General features: G+C 40.6%; 1 protein-coding gene across 1 annotated transcript in view; it reads right to left on the bottom strand.

Annotated features, from left to right (window-relative positions):
* Positions 1–18086, bottom strand: part of scfd2 (sec1 family domain containing 2) — a 320194-nt gene that overhangs the window by 11336 nt on the left and 290772 nt on the right. Inside the window, exon 7 of the mRNA XM_060830813.1 lies at positions 2243–2377. Coding sequence (XP_060686796.1) covers positions 2243–2377 — 135 coding nt within the window. The remainder of the gene's footprint in view (positions 1–2242; positions 2378–18086) is intronic.

Here is an 18086-nt window from a genome sequence, read left to right as displayed (position 1 = left end):
CTTCAGTCGTCAGTCTAAAAATGCCTTTTCATAAGTGTCATAAAGAAAGTTTTATAAACACAATACAAAGAATGTAAAACAAATTCCAGAAATATTTAGTTGCCAATTACCTATTAAATTCAACTGTTCAAAATTCAGCAATTCAGTTTATAATGAAGCTAGTAATTTAGCGACCCAATACACAGAGCTGTGAAACCACAACGTTATTCTGAAGCATGGATCACACTAAGTCTCCCTTCAACTTAATTGTGTTTGACTATAGTTTTGTAAAGCACTTCAGGTATACATACTGCTTGCCCCTTCCAAATCAGCAGGAGGCTAAAGCAGAATGTTAAGAATTTTTCATTTAACAGACAGGAATTCCACAGGAAAGATATACAATATGGTGAATGAAAAGCTGAAGAAATAATTCCAAGGATCAGGTCATCTATATCATTATAAAATAGTAATTGATGGTGGAGGAATGTTAGTTAATATTTATTTAGACAAATAATTAAAAATTTGTGTTGAAGCTAGAATTGGAATTAACTGAAAATAGTCCACACATCTACAAGCATCATATAACCCCTGTTGCAAATCATGATTTTGGAAAAGAAGGCAATTTGATTAATTATTTTTTAAAAAGTTACTTTGCTTGTATACTATTCAATAATATCCAAACAGGCTGTTACTTAATTCCCCTCAAGTAGAAGGCAAAATCACAAACTTATACCAAGGGACACAAATTTGCTCACTCATCAATTTTGCTAATGAAAGTGATTACTTTCTAAGCAAAAACAAACATTTGGTGGGTGAACAGTTTAGAACTCAGCACAGAAATTAATTTATGCTCTGCTAGTTTATTACAGGACAGGATATATAGAAAAGATAGAACGCTTCACTAAATTATGACTCATTGGTCACTGTGTTCACTCTGGGAATCCCTCAAGTTATAATTTAGTAAATGGGAAAAGATTTTTTTTCCAAGGTTAAGGTGAAGAAGAATAATTCTATAAACCTTAACTGTTTAGAAAGCACTCGTCTGTGACCTCAAACATTATCAGCTTGTAACAAAAATGATTATTCTGTTTTCAATTTTACCCTACACAATCTGTTTCTCATTTCTGATTATTTAGGTAGTTATAGTTTAGGTTTCTCAGGGCTGCTAACATTTTCTTGAGTAATTGGACAGTATTGATTGTTGGAGATATAATATTGTTGAACGGGTTTCTTTCTCTGATTAGTATTTCTCTCCAGTTCTCCAGGTGTTGACACCTCACAGTTTGCACAGGAGCTGAGTGCCCTTTAATTCTTTGTCAACAGGTCACTAATCATGGTTAAGCCTTGATGGCAAGCATTTTCAGGCAAACTGACCTTGAGATGCATCCTAATTGTGTGTTTTTAGCACAGAGGTAGATGGAGCAACTTATCACAGCACTGAATAGGCAAGGGGTGGATATTCTCTTCCAGCACCACTAATCCAGGGGTGGATATATTGTTATACGCCACTTGGCTACAATAATGACAGTCATCGAAAGGCGCAGTGCTGGAAAAGCACAGTAGGTCAGACAGCACCTGAGGAGCAGGTGAGTCAATGTTTTGGGCATAAGCCCTTCATCAGGAATGTGCACAATAATGACACACCTTCAGCATGTGCCAGCAGCTCATCCAGCAAACACTGCATGTGTTTCAAACAATTGGCCAAGTCTGAAGGTCAATGGGAACCCTGATGGTATCAACCGGAACTATGGTCAGTCAGGAGATGCCCTTACAGTAAGTCAAGAGCCTTATCTAATTCCACTTTAGAGGTTGAGCATAGTCAGTTTGGCACTTGATCCAACTAGATCTGAGGATCTGTATCTAACTCAGAGGACTGGAGGGGATTGGAATCCCAGGAAGGGATGGGTGGAAGTGTTAAAATCATGTCACTCAGAACAGCTGGACAATCAAATTGGTGAGCAACTCAGTCACCCCAGCAGCACTAGTGCATTGGTCTGGGTCTCCACAGGCAATCTACCATTAATTTTTTAGAGGTCACTAGGGATGGACAATGGATTCCAGCCACATCAGAAGCACATGAGCAACATAGCCAGAGATTTATAAAGTACAAATTTAACATTTTTTCCAGAAGTTGTAACTGTAACAAGATCTTTTTCTTGGCACACTTATGATTATGCATACACAGTGATGTAAGTACTTTATATAGTAAGAAATGGACCATAATGACAATAATTGCCAAATTCTTCACTGCATTGTAACTAACCTTCATGAACATGCTGAATCCAGTTTTGAGAAGTTCTGTTAAGCCACCAGACATGTACTCAATATCCACAATGTCAGATCGATCTGGATGGAAGATCTCCTCTATCACCTGCTTCACCAAAGGCTTGTAGGTTGCCTACAAAAATGGAAGTGTTCAAATAATTGTTTCTTTCAGAAATTGATGGATGAAAAATAATTTGAATGAAGTTCATTACTTGTTATAAGTTGTGGCCAGGCCTGGGCTGAATAACCTATTCCTATGGTCTTATAATAAGCGATAGAAGCTGTTTCACCAATCAACTAGATCGTGGCTGATCTGACAATTTTCAACTTCAATTTCCTGCCTTTTCCCTATAACTCTTGATTCCTTTTTTTAATTAAAAGTTGTCTATCTCAACCTTGAATATACTTAACAAACCAGCTTCCACTCCTGGTACCTTCCCCTGCCCTAGCAAGCACAGTAAAACCTTTCCTCTATCTCACTTTCTCACCTCCGTCCAAGGCCCCAAAGGGTCCTTCTACAACCGACACAGATTTACCTGTACTTCCACACACATCATCTATTGTCTCCATTGCTCTCGCTGTGGTCTCCTCAACATTGTGGAGACAGGACGCCAACTTACAGAATGTTTCAGAAAACATCTCTGGGAGACGCACTGGAGCGAGGACGGGGGCAGTGGCCTGGTGCAGGAACAGGGTCAGTGAGGCCTGGTGCAGGAACAGGGGCAGTGAGGCCTGGTGCAGGGACAGGGACAGTGGGGCCAGGTGCAGAGACAGTGATCCGGTGTGGATTGTGACGGCAGCCAGCGATCAGACCACGTGGAAGTTCCCTGCGCTGGTCTGCAGAAGAGAGCCCCTGCAGAGAGATTGATGTTTGTCTTTTTGATTGTTTCTTGCTTTTCTGACCCACACAGTTATAACTAGATATAGCAGTAATGCAACTTCTTTTTTTCTTCATTTCTCCATTCCTTAACTAAGGATTATAACTAGGTACTCTGTACCTAAGATGGTGCCATATGTTGATGATATTGTTACTAATTCTCTAAGTGAAGAAGCTGAACCCAGGTACCTTTGTACCTAAGATGGCACTGAAAGTGGAAACTTATAAACTTTCCCCTGTATTCATTTGAGTACATGTGACAATCAAGCTAATTCAATTCAATTTAATTTAATTCAACGATTGATTTCATGCTTCTGCAGGGGTTGACTTGCCAGTCTTCTGTGCTATTTAATCATATTTTACACAAGAACGGCAAGTTCACAGAACTGCAGAATTGTTCTCATGCAGGAGGCAGCCATTTAGCCTAATGAGTCTGCATGATTATCTAAGCATTTTAATGTCCTGCCTTTTTCCCATGACCCACCACATTGTTAATTTAAATAATCAACTAACATCCTCTTGAACATTTCAACAGAATTTGCCTCCCTGACACTTCCAGGAAATCCATTCCAAAACCTAAATGAGTTGCTGTGTGAAAATATCCTTTTCTTCACCTTGCTTTTTCAAAATATTTTAAAACTGTGCCGTTTGGTTAGCAATCTGTTTACAAGTGAAGAGTTTCTCCTAATCCACTCTATCCAGAACACTTATAATCTTGAAACTTCTATCAGATCTCTCCTCTTCAGGGACAGCAGTCCCAGTTCCTCCTAAGTTGCTCATTACTAAAGTGCCTCATCCCTGGAACCATTCTCATAAACCTCTTCTGCACTGTCTTCAACACATTCACATCCTTCCTATAATATGGTACTCAGAACTGTACACAATATTCCAACTATTTGTCATTAACGTTCTTTATGATCTTCCTCTCTTGTATTTTATGCCCCTATTTATGAAGCCTTGAATAATAAATAATGGAGGTCAGACCAGGTAAGGATGTCAGTTTCCTTCCCTAAAGGACATCACTGAACCAGATGAGTTTTTCTGCAGAGAATCATTGGAGTTTTAATTCTAGATTTGTATTGAATTCAAATTCCACTATTTGCCATTGCAGGATTTGAACGTAGGTCCCGAGAACATTACCGGGCTCGATAGTTTAACAATTCCGCGATAATACCACGAGGCCATCATCTCCCTCTTTCATAATGGAAATATGGCTGATACAAACAAAATTTAAGATTTTTCTGCCATGGTAGGACCACTTCTCCTATCAGAGATACACAGTGGTGATAAAATTAGGACATGGTCCCATGTCTTAAAAACAATAAGCTGTTGCCAACCGAAAAGGATTTTGTTTTGAACCTGGACTAGATAACCAACAAATTATTATCTAAAGACTCTCCATTGTAAGAGCTCAATCTAAACAGGCAACTTCACTCCAAAGTGCTTCACATCTACATGAAATAAAATATTCGTAAGTGATGAAGTTTCTTTAAAAAAAATTCCCTCTGGCAATAAAAGATTAAAATGATCATTGAGATTCTTTCACAATGTTTAGGCAGTTTTTGTTAACTACCAAAGGCTATCTTTAAAACCTAATTGTTGATACTTAAAATTTAAGCATTGCAAAGGTCTCAGAATTAGGAAATTTTTGGGCTTATCATGTGAGTAATGCCAGACCATTGCATTCCATATTTAATTAGAAATTGGAGCATGGTTGAAGGTTTTAGCAGTAGGTGAGATTAAATGAAGCGGAGTCAAGTATGTTATAGAAGTGTAAATAAGTGGTCTTAATGACAGTGCAGATAGATATATGTATGTGGCCAGAAGATGTTGATGAGCAATTAATAGATTTAGAAAGGGCTGCAATAAAAAAAATGGAAAACTTGCATTTTATTGCACTTTACATGATCATTGACCATTTCAAAGTGCTTTACAGACAATGATTTACTTTTTGAAATGTAGTAATTGCTATTATGAATGACATGTAACAGTCAATTTCTGTATAGTCAGCTCCTACAAACAAAAATATGACAGTGATCAAATGATCAGCTTAGTCATAGTCTTAGAGGTCTACAGTACAGAAAAAGATCCTTCAGCCCATTGAATCTGCACCAGTCAAAAACAAACCGATAATCATGCTGGTCCCAGTTTCCAGCCTTTTGTCCATAGCCTTGAATGCCTTAGCATTGCAAGTGTACATTTAAATACATCTTCAACGTTATGAGAGTTTCTGCCTCAACCACCCTGACAGGCAGTGCATTCCAGATTCTCACCACTGTCTAAACATCCTGTCCTTTAAATCTGTGCACCTTGGTCACTGATCCTTCCACTAAGGTAGCAAGTTCCTTCCTGTCTACCCTGTTTGTGCCCTTTAGTTTTTTTCTATAACTCAATTGTGTCCTCCCTTTAGTCTCCAAGGAAAACAACCACATCCTAACCAATCTCACTTCATAACTTAAAACTCTTCAGTTCGGGCAATACCCTGGTAAATCCCCTCTGTACTCACTTCAGTGCAAACACATCCCTCCTATAATGTGAATTCTAGAGCTGCACTCAATAATGTGACTTTGATTGAAAAATAAATATTGGCTAGGACATCTGGGCAGGTCAGTTGCTCTTCTTTTCCCATGGGATCTTTGACATCTATCACAGCAGCTTCATTAATATCTAATTTGAAATGTGTCATTGTTGACATTGCTGTGATCCCTCTGCACTGCTCAAAGCAGAGACTGAATAGAATAGAATATCTTTTATTGTCACAGGACTACAACCCTGAAACACAACTCAGAAGAGAATGCTACCAACTGAGCCATGGCTGACACTAGTTAAACAAAAATATAAAACAAAAATGACATATTTTTATTAGTTATGCAGTGGCTCCAAGCGAAAAAAGAAATAATGTAAAAAGATTGTAGGTCATGATGTGTTTGTGAATTTTGAGGAAGCTGTCATTCAAAATGTAACAGAATTTGTAACTTTTCCAGAAGATAATGTTATTCATTATCCCAGGATTAGAAAAATTGTAATAATCTAAACAGCAACTTAAATAACAAATTGCAGAACAACTAACATGCCACACACTATTTAAGCTATTAAGTTCTGCTTCAAACTTCTCTCAACAGACCAACACTCATAACTGAGAAGTGAAGACACAGGATCCAAAGTCTCTTTTATTCTCCCCTCTTTGGAGTTTGAAATATATATTAAAAAAAATTCAGTAAGCTTTCTGTGACAATTTTAGAGGAGAAATGGTTCATTAATCTCCAACAAGTTGACCCAAATGACAGTGTCAGTGATTACTCAACCAGTGATGTAATCACTTAATGTACTGTTGACAAATTGATGATGTTGCAGCTGATGGTTGACATTGAGATGTAAATATTATAGTCACTCCTACAGGAAGATTAATGACAATTACAATTTGGTTTGGAATGTGTTTCATTCAAGGAATTCATAGAAAAAGGTAACATCTGAAAATGCTAGAAGTATGGAATTAAAACAAAACGGATTAATGTGCAGATCCATGATTAAAATGGGAGGGTGGGCAAGGATGGGAGAGAGTGGTGATAAGACAGCAAGAGAGATGAGGAATCTAAAGAACAGGAGAAATGAAAGTTTGCAAGTGAAAATATGGAGGGCAGTTGAGTTATGGAAAAGAAGAAACGAGGAGGAGAGGGAAATGGGGGAGAGAAGGAAATCTGAGGGGGGAGGGGAAGTAAAGTAAAAACAAAATGGAAGGGGAGTGGAGAAGAGGAGGATGTGGGGAAGGGAGAAAAGGGCTAATAATTATTCAGGATTGTTTATTGGCAAGAATGCATCTCCACGCACAAGCATTAAACTAATTTTACTGAAATGTCTCTTCACTGACAGGCACAACAGATTTTGAATGGAATAGGGTTTTGAAGAGAGACAGAAGTTTGCAACTTAAAAACAATCCAAAAATGGAATGGGACCAACTGAGTAGCTATTCCCAAGAGCTGGCACAACATGATGCGTTGGATTGAATTCTTACAAGTTACAGCCCTCCAAACCTTTGCTGATCCAGATCTGCTATCTAAACCTGTCGCCTACTTCCTAAGGATCTGAGTCCCTCTGTTCCCTGCCCATTCATGTATCTGTCTAGATACATCTTAAATGATGCTATCGTGCACACCTTTACCATATCCGCTGGCAATGCATTCCGGGCAGCCATCACCCTCTGGGTAAAGAACTTAGCATGCATGTCGCCCTTAAACTTTTCCCCTCATACTTTGAACTCATGACCCCTAGTAACTGAGTCCCCCATTCTGGGAAAAAGTTTCTTGCTATCCGCCCTGTCTATACCTCTCATGATTTTGCAGACCTCAATCAGGTTCCCCCTCAACCTCTGTCTTTCTAATTAGAGTAATCCTAATCAACTCAACCTCCCTTCATGGCTAGCACCCTCCATTCCAGACAACATCCTGGTGAACCTCCTCTGCACCCTGCCCAAAGCATCCACATCCTTTTGACCAGAACTGTATGCAGTATTCCAAATGTGGCTGAATCAAAGTCTTATACAATCGTAACATGACCTACCAACTCTCATGCTCAATATCCCTTACCATGAAGGAAAACATGCCGTATACCTTCTTGACCACTTTATTGACCTGCGTTGTCACCTTCAGGGTACCGTGGACCTGAATACTCAGATCTCTCTGTACATCAATTTTTCCCCCAGGCTTTTGCATTTACTGTATAGTTTGCTCTTGAGTTGGATCTTCCAAAATGTATCACCTTGCATTTGCCTGGATTGAACTCCATTTGCCATTTCTCTGCCCAACTCTCCAATTTATTCAGATTCTGCTGCATTCTCTGACAGTCACCTTCACTGTCTGCTACTCCTCCATTTTAATGTTATTTTCAAACTTGCTAATCAGACCATCTACACCTTCCTCCAGATCATTTAATCAGTTGTTGAGCTACAGAATTGACAGTAGAACTCTGTGGGAAGCTGTGGAAATGGTTGCTGGGCTTCTTGCTGAGATATTTGCATCATCGATAGTCACAGATCAGGTGCCGGAAGACTGGAGGTTGGCTAACGTGGTGCCACTATTTAAGAAAGGTGGTAAGGACAAGCCAGGGAACTACAGACTAGTGAGTCTGACCTCGGTGGTGGGCAAGTTCTTGGAGGGAATCCTGAGGGACAGGATGTACATGTATTTGGAAAGGCAAGGACTGATTAGGGATAGTCAACATGGCTTTGTGCATGGGAAATCATGTCTCACAAACTTGAATGAGTTTTTTGAAGAAGTAAAAAAGAGGATTGAGGGTAGAGCAGTAGACGTGATCTACATGGATTTCAGTAAGGCGTTCGACAAGGGTCCCCATGAGAGACTGGTTAGCAAGGTTAGATCTCATGGAATATAGGGAGAACAAGCCATTTGGATACAGAACTGGCTCAAAGGTAGAAACCAGAGGGTGATGGTAGAGGGTTGTCTTTCAGACTGGAGGCCTGCGACCAGTGGAGTGCCACAAGGATCGGTGCTGGGCCCTCTACTTTTCATCATTTATATAAATGATTTGGATGTGAGCATAAGAGGTTCAGTTAGTAAGTTTGCAGATGACACCAAAATTGGAGGTGTGGTGGACAGCGAAGAAGGTTACCTCAGATTACAACAGGATCTTGATCAGATGGGCCAATAGGCTGAGAAGTGGCAGATGGAGTTTAATTTAGATAAATGCGAGGTGTTGCATTTTGGGAAAGCAAATCTTAGCAGGACTTATACACTTAATGGTAAGGTCCTAGAGAGTGTTGCTGAACAAAGAGACCTTGGAGTGCAGGTTCATAGCTCTTTGAAAGTGGGATCGCAGGTAGATAGGATAGTGAAGGCTGCATTTGGTATACTTTCCTTTATTGGCCAGAGTATTGAGTACAGGAGTTGGGAGGTCATGTTGCGGCTGTACAGGACATTGGTTAGGCCACTGTTGGAATATTGCGTGCAATTCTGGTCTCCTTCCTATCGGAAAGATGTTGTGAAACTTGAAAGGGTTCAGAAAAGATTCACAAGAATGTTGCCAGGGTTGGAGGATTTGAGCTATAGGGAGAGGCTGAACAGGCTGGGGCTGTTTTCCCTGGAGTATCGGAGGCTGAGGGGTGACCTTATAGAGGTTTATAAAATTATGAGTGGCATGGAAAGAGAAATAGACAAAGTCTTTTCCCTGGGGTGGGGGAGTCCAGAACTAGAGGGCATAGGTTTAGGGTGAGAGGGGAAAGATATAAAAGATACCTAAGGGGCAACTTTTTCACACAGAGGGTGGTATGTGTATAGAATAAGCTGCCAGAGGAAGTGGTGGAGGCTGGTACAATTGCAAAAGGCATTTGGATGGGTATATGAATAGGAAGGGTTTGGAGGGATATGGGCCAGGTGCTAGCAGGTAAGACTAGATTGGGTTGGGATATCTGGTCGGCATGGACTGAAGGGTCTGTTTCCATGCTGTACATCTCTATGTTTAACTGCGTAGAACAGCTAAAATTAAGTGAGTTAAATTCTCTTACCTTAGCTGTAATTTACCACAGGAAGTCAAATAGTGAAAGGTCCAATGACAGAATTAGAGGTAACAGATAAATTAGCAGGTAAAATGATGTGACTACTTACTTTGGTCTTGCAGTTTAGAGAAGCAAGGATAATGTCCAAGTCTGCCGAGACAAACACTCCAGCTGTGCAAGATATCAAGCTGGATACATTTTAAAAAGCTGAGGCAGGTGTGAAGCCCGTGACATTGTAAATGCCTCTAACTACATCATATACATGTATAGCTGGTCCTGTGGTCATGAGTTTAATTCTGTAACTGGGACCCCACAAGTAATCTCCTTGGTCTGACTAATGTAATACATTCTAAATAAAGTGGTGGACTACTAAAGATAGTCAACCCAGATTTTATCCAAACTCTCTTCTTTTCTCACATTCTCCCCCAGTGATATTGGAAAAAAAAACAAATGCAGTTTATAAAGTTAGGGTCAGTACTTTTCATGGCTATCAGACATTTCAAAGTTAATGAAGTACTTATTGAAGCCTCAGTGGAAGCCAATAGGTGTTCAGCAACGGATTCCTGATGAAGGGCTTATGCCCAAAACGTCGAATTTCCTATTCCTTGGATGCTGCCTAACCTGCTGTGCTTTAACCAGCAACACATTTTCAGCAAACACCTCCACGTAACAAGCACAGTAGACAAAGGCAAAACCACATCTGGAATACTGTGAACAGCTCTGGTCTCTTTATTTGAAAAGTTATAATTGCATAGAAGCAGTTCTAATAAGATTCACTTGACTTATTTCTGAGTGAAAGCGCTTACCTTATGAAAGATGGTTGCACAGGTAGGGCCTTTATACAATGAACTTGATAAAAATGTGTGTTGACCTTACTGAAACATATAAGATCCTGATGGGATTTAATAGAGTAGATAACAGGAAGATGTTTCCTTTCACAGGGAGCCTAGTACGAGTGAATATAGTTTAAACTAAAAGGTCTCCCTTTTAAGATAGCACTATGAAGAATATTATTATTTGAGGGTTTTTAGCAAGTGGAATTCTCTTGCCCAGAAAGCAGGGCGGTATGGTGGCTCAGTGGTTAGTACTGCTGCCTCACAGCGTCAGGGACTTGAGTTTGATTCTACCTTTGGGTGACTGTGTGGAATTTGCACATTCGTTCCGCGTCTGTGTGGGTTTCCTATGGATGCTCTGGTTTCCTCCCACAATCCAAAGATATGCAGGTTCAGTGGATTGACAATGTTGAGTTGCCTGTAGAGTCTAGGAATGTATTGGTTAGGTGGATTAGCCAGGTAAATATGGGGTTATGGGTTATTCTGATTGCACAACCACATGTATAACTCCACTGCACTTCTCTGAAACGAGCCATTGGATCTTTTACAGCCACCCAAGCAGGTAGGTGACACCTGAATTTAATGTTTCATTCGAATTACAGCAAATCTGACGATGCAGTGTTGCATGGAGGAATAACCTTGATTCTTCTGCTGAAGCAATGGAAAGGGACTTGGTCTCAAAATGTTGTGATTTAAAGGCAAGAGTGCTACAAACTGAATCATGTTTCAAGCTGTAAAGCTAAGTTGATCCATTTGTGCCAGTTGCTCTCAATTGACACTGTAATAGATTGGTACATTAGCATTCTTGGGCTAAGGTGAAGACAAATTAACAAGGGTTCATGTTTTCAATCATGATCCTAACCATCTTTGGTTTCAATATACCACCGTGTAAAATATTTTAGACTCTCATCACCCGCAACACAGCTATAGCATCTGCACAGACGAGTTTTCTTCTGACCTCTGAGCAGCTGCATGTGTGCATCCTTTGGCTGCCTCCTTTTCCTCATTTACAAGTTGCACCTTAGCCTATGAGTTACAGTCATGGAGTTAAACTACAGCTTCAGTCTGTACAATGATTACATCCAACTTGACCTCTCAACCATTCATGGTTTCATAGAAAAATGCAGGATAGAAGGAGGTCATGTAGAAAATCAGAAAATATCCAGGAGTCCATGTGACCCATTGATAGTGCACTGACTCCTTTGAAGAGCATTCTAATTAGTTTTCACTCTCCTCCTCTCCCTCCATGTTCTTTTTATAGTACTTATTCAGTTCCCCACGAAGGCTATTAATAAATCTAAAAACCATCCTGTCAGGTAGTGAATTCCAAATCCCAACCACTCACTGTGTGAAATGCTTTCCTCATGCAAGTTCAGGTTCTTTTGGTAGTCAGTATATAATCAGAGGGTTGTCCAATTTCTACTTCTGGACTGGCCGTTAACTTCCTTTGGAATTGGGAAGATCAAAGTCACAATTTTGTTGCTCTCACAACCAATTCATTTTCACTCTTAGCTACTCTCTTAAAACTAATCCGACTGTTTAAGACCCAGCTCAGGACTAGATGGTTAGAGAAGGTGTGCCTTACTGCGGCCAAACAAGTTGACTATCACTCTGTTAAGTTTTTCCAACATGCCTATAGTATGGCACAAAGCAAGGGTGGGAGAGTTTCCTGATCAGCCAAACCACACAGTAGTTGTAGTTCAGCAACATTCCCCAATTAAAAGACTGCATGCTCAAGATCTTGCGATGAACAAGTATCATTCTTTTTCTGAGGGACAACTACACCCATCACCTCATTGAGAGCATTTGGATAGTATTTCATTCTTACTGTCAATCAGAAAAACAGCCTATTCGTAGAGAGCTTGCCTTGCTCCCTTAATATGTATTCTATGTTTGAACTACCCACCACAACACAGGCTGGAACCCAACACCACTGCAATTAGCTTTGCATTTACATTTTGCTCAAACTCATCCCCACATCATAGCAAACATAAAAGTACTTCTTAGAAGGTAATAATATCATAAACCGGAAACCACTTACTCTCATCTAAAAATACTTTAGACAATGCATTTGACAATGAGGGAATGTCTGGAATGCAAACAAAATGCAGGGAACAACAGTACTCTTCTGAGAATGAAGATGAGGCTGAGAATCAGGCCAGTGACCAAGAGGACTGTCAAAGACACCACAACAGAACAATGTATCATTGAGGCCAAGAGGCCAGTGACAAGCTCATTGAAATTCAATTCCAGCATCAATGAGCTTATTTGGACTTTAATTGTTTAAGACTCTGTTGGTAACATGGCAAGATTTTGTTCATAATAAATAGCTCAGTTGCCTGGACAGCTGATTTGTAAAGCAGAGTGATGCCATGGGTTCAAATCTCAGAACAGCTGAGGCTACCATGAAGGGCTCTCCTTTTCAGCCTCTCCCCACACCTGAGGTCAGGTGATCCTCAGGTTAAACCACAACCAGTTGTCTTCCTTTCTAATAAGAGGGCAGCCCTATGGTCTGGTAAGACTATGGTGACTTTACCATTACATATGGCGATCAGTCCTGCTCAGTAAGTCTTGGGCAGTCATTTCTTGATACCTTTGGGCCTAGAGAGCTCAGGTCTGCTGAAAGTTTTCTGCCCAGCTGCAGGTTCAACTTCCTTGGCTTGAACTGCTACAGGATTTGGGAGCACAGGCAGCAGGGGTGGAGGAGGGACTACGCAAATCTGGACTGTCCTGATAGAAATTTCTGAGAAGGATATGTGTGACTCCTCCTCCCTGTACGTGCCTGCTGGCACCACTGTGCCCCCCGAAAGGAAAAAGCATTGGACTGAGGCTAATGTCCTTTGCGATTTTTGAGAAGATTTGTAGCTCAGGTTGATGATAAGTCTGTGAGTTAGCTTAAGGCTTGTTTTCAGTTGTTTCATCACCATGACTAGGTAACATTGTCAGAGAGAGTCTCCGGTGAAGCACTGCTGGTATGTCCCACCTCTCTATTTATAGGTCTTGGTTTCTTAAGGTGGGTGATGTCATTTCCTGTTCTTTTTTCAAGGGAAGGTAGATGGGATCTAACTTGATGTGTTTATTGATGGAGTTCTAGCCACCAAACAATATGACCCACTGTCACTAGTTTCCATACATACAGACAAAGAAGGCCACCACTCTGACTGGGACAACACATACATCCTAGGACATCTGCACCTCCTGATGCTGCTTGGCTTGCCTGTGTTCTTCCAGCCTTCTGCCTGTGTACTCTCAAAATCTGTACAGCAGTGGGATGACAATAGGTATTCTTCCACAGCCATTATCAGTTTATTTCCAGAAGGTTGATAACATTTTGGTCCATATTTTAGAAATAAGAATCAGAAAATATTTTCATTACTGGGACAAATATAGTAGGTACAATATTACAGTTCTCCAATCTATTTGGATCTGGCCTGCACTAAAATTACAAAGATGTTGCGAAAAGGCCATGAATTCTGTTTCACACAAAGATAATTGGCAGTGCAGAGCTCAATGGCTCTGTTCTATAACATTAATAACGCCAGTTACTCCATCACTCAACATGGATTTCATTCTAGCTTCACAGCCAAAGGTAAACTTGCTTCAAAGGCAATTTTGATAATTACTAAACAAGACACATTTTTGACCTACATCAAGATGAAAGCAAGTCCAAAGGAAAGGAGCATGTAAAAGAATATCGGCATTAGGGATGGGCTAATTGGAACGAAACACAAAGACACAGCAACCAACTGTGTTGATTTTTAAACAGTTCTCTCCCGTCTTATAAGCAAATGATCTGTTCATTTAGGATAAATTTAAAGGCCGAGCAGGATTATCAAAATTTGTTCAAACTTGAAGTTATAGAAGAGCTTGGATTAGGACTGAAATGAATATCTTTTGTGCTTATACATTAAAGGAGTCTGGTATTTTAATTATTAACTTATATTACCAATTTCCCTTGTAGCCTGTGCAATTTGTGAAGAGATGTATCACATATTGTACCAACGTTAATTAATAATAAATAGGTACAATAGCACAAACATTCCTCTGAAAATCAACTTGAAGGAGAAATGAAAACACAATCTGTACTGTGGTTCAAAAACATTGTTCAAATGTCTGCTGTGACTGTCTACCTGCCTGGGGCACCAACATCCAAGTGTAGAAAATGCTGAGGCTAGCAATTGAGCACAGTCTACCATTACAGAGTTTTATTTTACTCAGTGGTTTAGCCTTGAGCAGAGGCGAATAACATTAAAGCTGTTTTTCTGTATTTTATTACATTTGATCCCCACTCTGATTTGTCAGAGTTGCCAGACATTATCTTTGTTTATCAGTCCAGTACACTGCAAAGCTCAAACAAAGTTTTAGGGAATTCAGAAGCAATTCAGTTAATCCCCACCCTGAGGCCTTGCAATCCCACCTCTGAGTGAGGCAACTTTAGCAGTAGTTGTAATGTTCAAGGGGATGGGGGAGGATGGGGAATTGTACCAAATTCCAGAGCTCTTGTCAGCTTCTAGTCACGCAAAACCCAAGTGTCTTTAATAGCAGTCAACGGCTCTCAGTTAAACATGGACCATCTGTTTAATAATATCCAGCCACAGTCAAACACTTCAAAACTGAAATACATTTAGAATTAAGTCTTGGGTGAAGCCAAAGCCTTTGTTGAAGAACAATGACAAAACTATAGATAATTACATATTTGCTCCCCTTGGCACTGTATTCCAATTTGATTATAATTATCAAATGTTTTTCCCGCTTAAAGTAGATCTTCTGCAGCAGTGTCTTTCTAAAAATGGTTCAAATCTTCTCGGAGAAAGTGAGGACGGCAGATGCTGGAGATCAGAGCTGAAAATGTGCCACCGGAAAAGCGCTAATCTGTACACTATCTGTACTGGGGAAGGGCTCATGCCCGAAACGTCGACCTTCCTGCTCCTTGGATGCTGCCTGGCCTGCTGCCCTTTTCTGACGGCACATTTTCAGCTAAAAATGGTTCAAGACAACACTATATTACTTTTCGATAAAATTTTGAATAAATTTATGCATGTAACTAAATGTAAAATTTGAGATATGAAAGTTAATATATTTTAATACAGCATCCTTCTAATTATACATGTTGAGGTATGTCAATCTTGTTGTTCTTAACTGGATTTGCACACATTAGAATTGCATAGGGGAGACAGAAAGGAGTAACTGGGAAAGCAGGAAAAAAAGACAGAGAGGAAGACTAGACTGTAAGCAACAATGTGAGTGTATGAGTGAACGAAAGAAAATCCAGGAATGAGCACAAGATTCATACACCATATAGTATATGGAATCTTTCAAATCTAAAGAAAATAATTGCATTTTTGTCACACATTTCAGCCAATAGCTACCTTCTAAGCGTTGTTACACAGTCCAATTTGTTCACGATACAAGCACTGGGAGATTGACGTCAGTGGTGGGTAAGTTGCTGGAAGTGATTCTGAAAGAAGGGATTTACATGCATTTGGAGAGACAAGGACTGATTAGGTAGAGTCAGCATGGCTTTGAGCATGGGAAATTATTTCTCACAAACTTGATTTGAGCTTTTCGAGGATGTGACCGAAAAGATCGATGAGGGCAGAGCGGTAGATGTGGTCTACATGGACCTTAGTAAAGCCTATGAAAAGGTTCCACAAGGTAGACGGATGAGTAAAGTTAGATCAAATGGGATTCAGGGAGAGCTTGCCAATTGATACAAATTCACTTGATGGTCAATGACAGAGGATGGTGGTGGAGGGTTGTTTTTCAGACTGGAGGCCTGTGGCCAGTAGCGTTCTGCAGGGACTGGTGCTGGGTCCACTGTTGCCTGTCACTTATATAAACGATTTGGATAAAAACTTAGGATGCATGGTTAGTAAGTTTGCAGATGCTACCAAAACTGGTGATATACTGGACAGTGAAGAAGATTATCTTGGATTACAAAGGAATCTTGATCAATTGGGTCAATGTACTAAGGAGTGGCAGATAGAATTTAATTTGGATAATTGCGAGACGTTGCATTTTGTTAAGACAAACAAAGGCAGGATTTATATCATTAATGACAGGGCCCTGTTGTCAAACAGAGACACCTAGGAGTTCAGGTCCTTCTCGGGATGGAATCCAGTGACTAGTGGTGTTGGATCACAACTTTTCACTTTATACATTAATGATCTGGATGGAGGAACTGAGGGCATTTTGGTTACGTTTGTAGATGATACGAAGATAGGTGGAGGGGCAGATAGTACTGAGGAGGCGGGGAGACTGCAAAAAGATCTCGACAGGTTAGGAGAGTGGGCAAAAAAAAATGGCAGATGGGAAAGTGTGAGGTCATGAACTTTAGTAGGCAGAAGAGAGGCATGGACTATTTTCTAAATGGGGAGAAAATTCAGAAATTGGAAGTGCAAAAGAACATTGGGAGTCCTAGCATAGAATTCTCTTTAGGTAAAGTCGGTTGCAGGTTGAGTCGGTAGTTAGGAAAGCAAATACAAGGTTGTCATTCAGCTCGTGATGAATATAAACGCATGGATGTACTTCTGAGGCTTTATAAAGAATTGGTCAGACCACATTTAGAATAGTGTGTGTAATTTTGGGCCCCATATTTCAGGTAAGGTGTATTGGCCATGGAATGGGTCCAGAGGAGGTTTGTGAGAATGATCCCAGGAATGAAAGGCCTAATATATGAGGAAAGTTTGAGGACTATGGGACTACAGTTGGTCGAGTTTAGAAGGATAAGGGGGATCCGATTGGAACTTTCAGAATACTAAATGGCCTCAACATAGAGGGAAGATGTTTCCATTGGCAAGAGAGATGAGGATCCAAGACCACTACCTTAGAGTAAAGGGAAGACTTTTTAGAATGGAGATAAGGAGAAACTTCATTAGCCAGAGAGTGGTGAATTTGTGGAATTCATTGCTACAGAAGGCTGTGCAGGTCATGTAATTAAGTATATTTACTGTCCAATGTCTAGGATACAGAGATGGCAGACAATATGTCAGTCTTCACTAGAGAGGATACATGTAGCATCCTGGAAGTAGCTGTAAATCAGGAATTGAAAGAGAATGGGAAACTTAAGATATTTACAAATATGAGTTAAGTAATACTGAGTAAATTGGATCCAAGGTGGGGGTGGAATAGGAGGGCTCTTGCCTGGAGTCCATCCACTCTCATTTGTTTTCTTTCTTCTTTTTCTTGTTACTTCTGCTCTTTCTCTCTCTCTTTCACTTTTGCTTTGTTTTCCCTGGCCAGGTTAGATGGCAGTACCAGACTGGCAGCGAGACATCCTTCCGGTGTTCGGGGCAGATGGCAGCAAAGCTCCTCGAGTGATTGGAGACACTGACAGCGGACTTAAGGTGGTGGCGCTGTCAAGGCGACATTTTGGAGGGTGGCAGCTAGAACAGGACTCTTGGCCTGATGGTGGCCAGGCCTGGCAGCCGACTCAGGGACTCCTGGTTGCAGTGGGCCCACAGCAGGGACTCCTGGTGGTGGCTGAAGCAGTGGCAGCGTGATATGCCTGGAGCAGAAACTCCTGGCATCACCGAGGCAACAGCAAAGCCACAGACTCCTGGTTGCGGTCAGGATGCCTGGAGCTGGGAGTCCTAGTTAAAGGCGAGGTGGCGGTGGCAGCGGA

This window comes from Hemiscyllium ocellatum, chromosome 1 (assembly GCF_020745735.1).
Source record: "Hemiscyllium ocellatum isolate sHemOce1 chromosome 1, sHemOce1.pat.X.cur, whole genome shotgun sequence".
Classification (NCBI taxonomy): domain Eukaryota; kingdom Metazoa; phylum Chordata; class Chondrichthyes; order Orectolobiformes; family Hemiscylliidae; genus Hemiscyllium; species Hemiscyllium ocellatum.
The sequence above is the reverse complement of the archived record's forward strand: the minus strand, read 5'-3'. Positions and strand labels throughout refer to the sequence as shown.